This window comes from Phoxinus phoxinus (assembly GCF_949152265.1).
Source record: "Phoxinus phoxinus genome assembly, chromosome: 21".
Classification (NCBI taxonomy): Eukaryota; Metazoa; Chordata; class Actinopteri; order Cypriniformes; family Leuciscidae; genus Phoxinus; species Phoxinus phoxinus.
In genome coordinates this window covers 540,001-545,000 of record NC_136896.1, presented here as the reverse complement: position 1 = coordinate 545,000, position 5,000 = coordinate 540,001, and the positions used below count along the sequence as shown (strand labels likewise).

The 5,000-nt window shown below is 42.7% G+C and overlaps 1 protein-coding gene across 1 annotated transcript in view; it reads right to left on the bottom strand.

Moving 5' to 3' along the window:
• Positions 1-636: 636 nt before the first annotated feature.
• The window catches only part of ryr2a (ryanodine receptor 2a (cardiac)), a 117,384-nt gene continuing 113,020 nt past the window's right edge, over positions 637-5,000 (bottom strand). The window contains exons 100-104 of the mRNA XM_079595834.1: positions 4,776-4,932; positions 4,122-4,186; positions 3,857-3,957; positions 1,613-1,664; positions 637-1,497 (exon numbers count right to left, since the gene is read on the bottom strand). Coding sequence (XP_079451960.1) covers positions 1,402-1,497; positions 1,613-1,664; positions 3,857-3,957; positions 4,122-4,186; positions 4,776-4,932 — 471 coding nt within the window. The 3' untranslated portion in view covers positions 637-1,401. The remainder of the gene's footprint in view (positions 1,498-1,612; positions 1,665-3,856; positions 3,958-4,121; positions 4,187-4,775; positions 4,933-5,000) is intronic.

Here is a 5,000-nt window from a genome sequence, read left to right as displayed (position 1 = left end):
TAGTGTGTAGGGTTTAGTGCATAATGTGTAGGGTGTAGTGTATAGGGTGTAGTGTATAGTGTGTAAGGTGTAGTGTGTAGGGTTTAGTGTATAGTGTGTAAGGTGTAGTGTATAGTGTGTAGGGTATAGTGTGTAAGGTGTAGTGTATAGTGTGTAGGGTTTAGTGCATAATGTGTAGGGTGTAGTGTATAGTGTGTAAGGTATAGTGTGTAAGGTGTAGTGTATAGTGTGTAGGGTTTAGTGCATAATGTGTAGGGTGTAGTGTATAGTGTGTAAGGTGTAGTGTGTAGGGTTTAGTGCATAATGTGTAAGGTGTAGTGTATAGTGTGTAGGGTATAGTGTGTAAGGTGTAGTGTATAGTGTGTAGGGTTTAGTGTATAGTGTGTAAGGTGTAGTGTATAGTGTGTAGGGTATAATGTGTAAGGTGTAGTGTATAGTGTGTAGGGTTTAGTGCATAATGTGTAGGGTGTAGTGTATAGTGTGTAAGGTGTAGTGTGTAGGGTTTAGTGCATAATGTGTAGGGTGTAGTGTATAGGGTGTAGTGTATAGTGTGTAAGGTGTAGTGTGTAGTGTGTAGGGTTTAGTGCATAATGTGTAGTGTATAGTGTGTAGGGTTTAGTGTATAGTGTGTAGGGTTTAGTGCATAATGTGTAGGGTGTAGTGTATAGGGTGTAGTGTATAGTGTGTAAGGTGTAGTGTGTAGGGTTTAGTGCATAATGTGTAGTGTATAGTGTGTAGGGTTTAGTGTATAGTGTGTAGGGTTTAGTGCATAATGTGTAGGGTGTAGTGTATAGGGTGTAGTGTGTAGTGTATAGTGTGTAGGGTTTAGTGTATAGTGTATAGTGTGTAGGGTTTAGTGTATAGTGTGTAGTGTATAGTGTGTAGGGTTTAGTGTATAGTGTGTAGGGTCCCTGAATGGGTATTGCTTCTGCGTCAAACTAAATCTAGTGCGAATGCGAAGTGGACGTATTCTTGGCGAACGACAGAGGAAAGTCCGTGATATAATACTGTGAAAGGACAGAGACATGTTCTTAAACCTATAAAACTGTGATATAGATCAGCTTGCATCTTTACGTTTCAAATGTTTCCTTAAACTTGCATAATAAACATGCAATGAAAGATTGTTCTGAAGGATATTGTTGTATATAAAGAGTGAGTCTGCTGAGGGAGTCTCTTCTTCATCTTGCATAAGGCACCGGATCCGTCTAAAGAAACGTGCAGCTCTTCTCTTCCTCCTCCTCCTCCTCCTCCTCCTCTTCCTCTATTAGTTCGTTAATGAAATGAAGAAGCGTCGGATGGCAGGAAAGTGTGGATCTTCAGCTGTAAACTTCAAATATTCACTGCGAGTCAAAAGAGAGCTGAAGAGAGCCATCCGTGTGTGTGTGTGTGTGTGTGTGTGTTTTAATTGAGCTGGTCCTCGTATTGTTTCCGGAAACAGTCGCCAGCGGGAAAGAATTCCCAGCAACGTTCCTGGTACATTTTCCAAACGTACGACTCCTGAAAGACAGACGAGAGTGTGTGTTGAGCAGCAGAAGCCGAACGCACCATCACACATGATGAGTGGAGTGTGTAGTGAGTCACGGAGCATGCAGGAGAGGATGCTGGGAAATACCTGGCCTGTGTGCTCGGTTTCATCCTTGTTGATGAGATACATGAAGAAAAATCTGCAAGACACACACATGCACATGACAAACGTTCTGAGAGGAACTGTTATTACGGCAACACTTCACACTAACGTTCATTAGCTAACATTAGATCAGGGATTCCCGTAATGGCGTCTGTTTTTATAAGTGGGATTTTTCCATACAATAAAAAAACATGACCAGTAAACATGAAAACTATAATTGATTAGTTTTTGATAGAAGCGTAGAAGAAGAGAGCTGCTGTCTTATGCGCTGCAGGCTAGGCTATATGCGTGCCAACTCGTTTCATTCATTCCATATAAATATTATAAATATAACTGGCTGAAATCAGGGAAACTGTCAAGTGGGACGTCTTATGATAAAGTTGTTAACTTTGGTCAAGCGTGTCAGAGGTTTTGGGTTCTAATCCGCATTCGTACAGGTTTTTCTCCTCATTAAAACCGATTATGCTCATCAGTGGTTGAATATCACGCAGGGACACGTCTGTGTGCATTATATTCTGGGATTTCACCGGAACGAGTCTCCGCAGCGGATTGAAGCGCGCGTCCGAGGGAAGACAGTGCGGTGTGTGAAGCCACAAGAGAAACACAGTATCCGCGCCACTGATCGCAGCGGCAACCAGCACTGTGATCGATTGATTTAAAAAACACATTTCAGCGCTAGATCGTCTCTTATTTAACAAACGAGCGAAATGAATGCTCTGCTGGTTAACTGGAGATGTTTTATCTATATGTATTGGAACATTCCATAGCGAGATGTAAAAAAATGTACAGGGGGCGGTAAAAAAAAGTCAGGCACCGAAATTTTCTTTCTTATTCGGTCTCGTTACTACCGTTTACGTCGGACCGGTTCCCTATTGGCACCACAACCCTAATCCTCGTTTTTATTTATTTGATCTATTTCGGCGCCTATTCTCTTTAATGTTGTGGATCGTTTGTAACTTCATTGCAATTTAATTCAATGTACTGTCGTTGTAAAGTGGGGATTGGGGGTGCGCCAAACCGGTTGGGACATAGAAGGGGGTGCGCAGGAAAAAAAGTTTGGGAATCGCTGCATTAGATGATGTATTAACTAACAAACTAACAAAGAGCGGTTACACTTTACTTTAAGCTGTCATTGTTACAGTGTAATTATATATTATATTAATTAACTACATGTACTTACTATAGGGTTAGGGTTTAGTTGAGGGTTAGTTGCATGTAATTATGCATAATTTACAGTTATTACTATGGTAAGTACATGTAACGTGTATCAAGGACACTGTGGATTAAAGCGTTACCCAATGAGCGATACATTTGTTACAGTGTTTATTAATCTTTATTAATGTAAATGAATAATAATCCAGCTGTTCATGTTAGTTCACAGTGCATTAACTGTTAAACCTTACATTTACAACCTTAGATTTTAATAACGTATTAGTAAATGTTGAAATGAATATGAACTAAGATTAATAAATGCTGTAGAAGTATTGATCATTCTTAGTTCATGTTAACTAATGAACCTTAGTGTACAGTGTGACCGTTATTTCATTTGGAAACATATGTTGTGATTCATCATTATTGACTTCCATAGTATTTTTTTCCTACTATGAGAGTCAGCGGCTGCCGTCGACCGTTTGATCACCAACATTCTGTCAAATATTATATATATATTTGTGGCGAGCAGGACGAGGTCGAGGGACCGGTGGCTGATTACTGATGAGCGACACCTGCGCGACGCACCAGTCTCGTATCTCTCACGGAGGAGCGGAGGCATAAAAGGAGGAGCGACGACAGTGAAGATCGAGAGAGGAACAGGCCTGATTTTATGTTGTGTTTTGTTTCTGTAGCCAGCAGTCGTCCGCGAGGGACTGCTGGCTTATACTTTAATTTTGTATTTGTTTATTTATTTATTAAAGTTATTGAAATGTCCGCCGGTTCCCGCCTCCTTCTTCCCATAACATCCAACCTTGCTACAATATTATGTTGTGTTTAACGGAAGACAGAAACTCATACAGGTTTGGAACGACTTGAGGGCGAGTAACATTTCTGGGTGAACTGTCCCTTTAAATCAATCCTGTTAAATCTTCTCTGGACGCTGTGTTGATCGCACGTCTCTGTATTGGTGTGTGTTCGACTCTCCACAGGTAACACGCTTCAGGACAGAATCATAATTTGCTGACTATGAAGAGTGTGAGAATAAACCCGAGTCGAGTGTATCCCAGCAGGACTCACAGATAGTTGGCCAGATTGTGTTCCTGCAGAGTGTGTGTCTCGAAGCCGTGAGGAACCGTGTCGAAGTAATCGTTCCCAATCCCACAGATGAAGCACTTGGTCTGCAGAAGGAGAGACATGCGTGTGTTTAATCACACACTGATCGAGGAGACACACACACACACACTGATCGAGGAGACACACACACACACACACACACACACTGATCGAGGAGCCACACACACACACACACACACACACACACACAAACACACACACTGCTCACCTCCATGTCCTCCTTCACCTGCTCCTGCTGGTCCCTCAGCTCACCGAACGCATCGATGATCAGACCTGAACACACACACACACACACACATGAGACCATGTTATACTGAAACACACACACACACACACACATGAGACCATGTTATACTGAAACACACACACACACACACACATGAGACCATGTTATCCTGAAACACACACACACACACAAGACGATGTTATACCGAAACACACACTCGTCATCTTTTCACACACACACACACACACACACACACACACACACACACACACACACACACACACACACACACACACACACACGCACACGCACACTCTCACACACACACACACACACACACACAACGATGTTATACCGAAACACACACTCATCATCTGTTCACACACACACACACACACACGAGACGATGTTATACCGAAACACACACTCATCATCTGTTCACACACACACACACACACACACAAGACGATGTTATACCAAAACACACACTCGTCATCTGTTCACACACACACACACACACACACACACACGCGACGATGTTATACCGAAACACACACTCATCATCTGTTCACACACACACACACACACACACACACACACACACACACACACACACACACACACACACACACACACCCTGAATGATGGCCAGGAGGATGACGATGACGAAGAAGAAGAAGGTGATGTCGAAGATGATGCGATAGATCTCGTACTCGTCTCCGGCCGGGTCTTCGATCTGATCCCCGATTCCTCCGCCGGCTCGAACGCCCACATACATGTGGAACATGTAGCACTGCACACACACACACACACACACACACACACACGGGAGAGAAAGTTAGTGTTCTGACTGTAAATTCA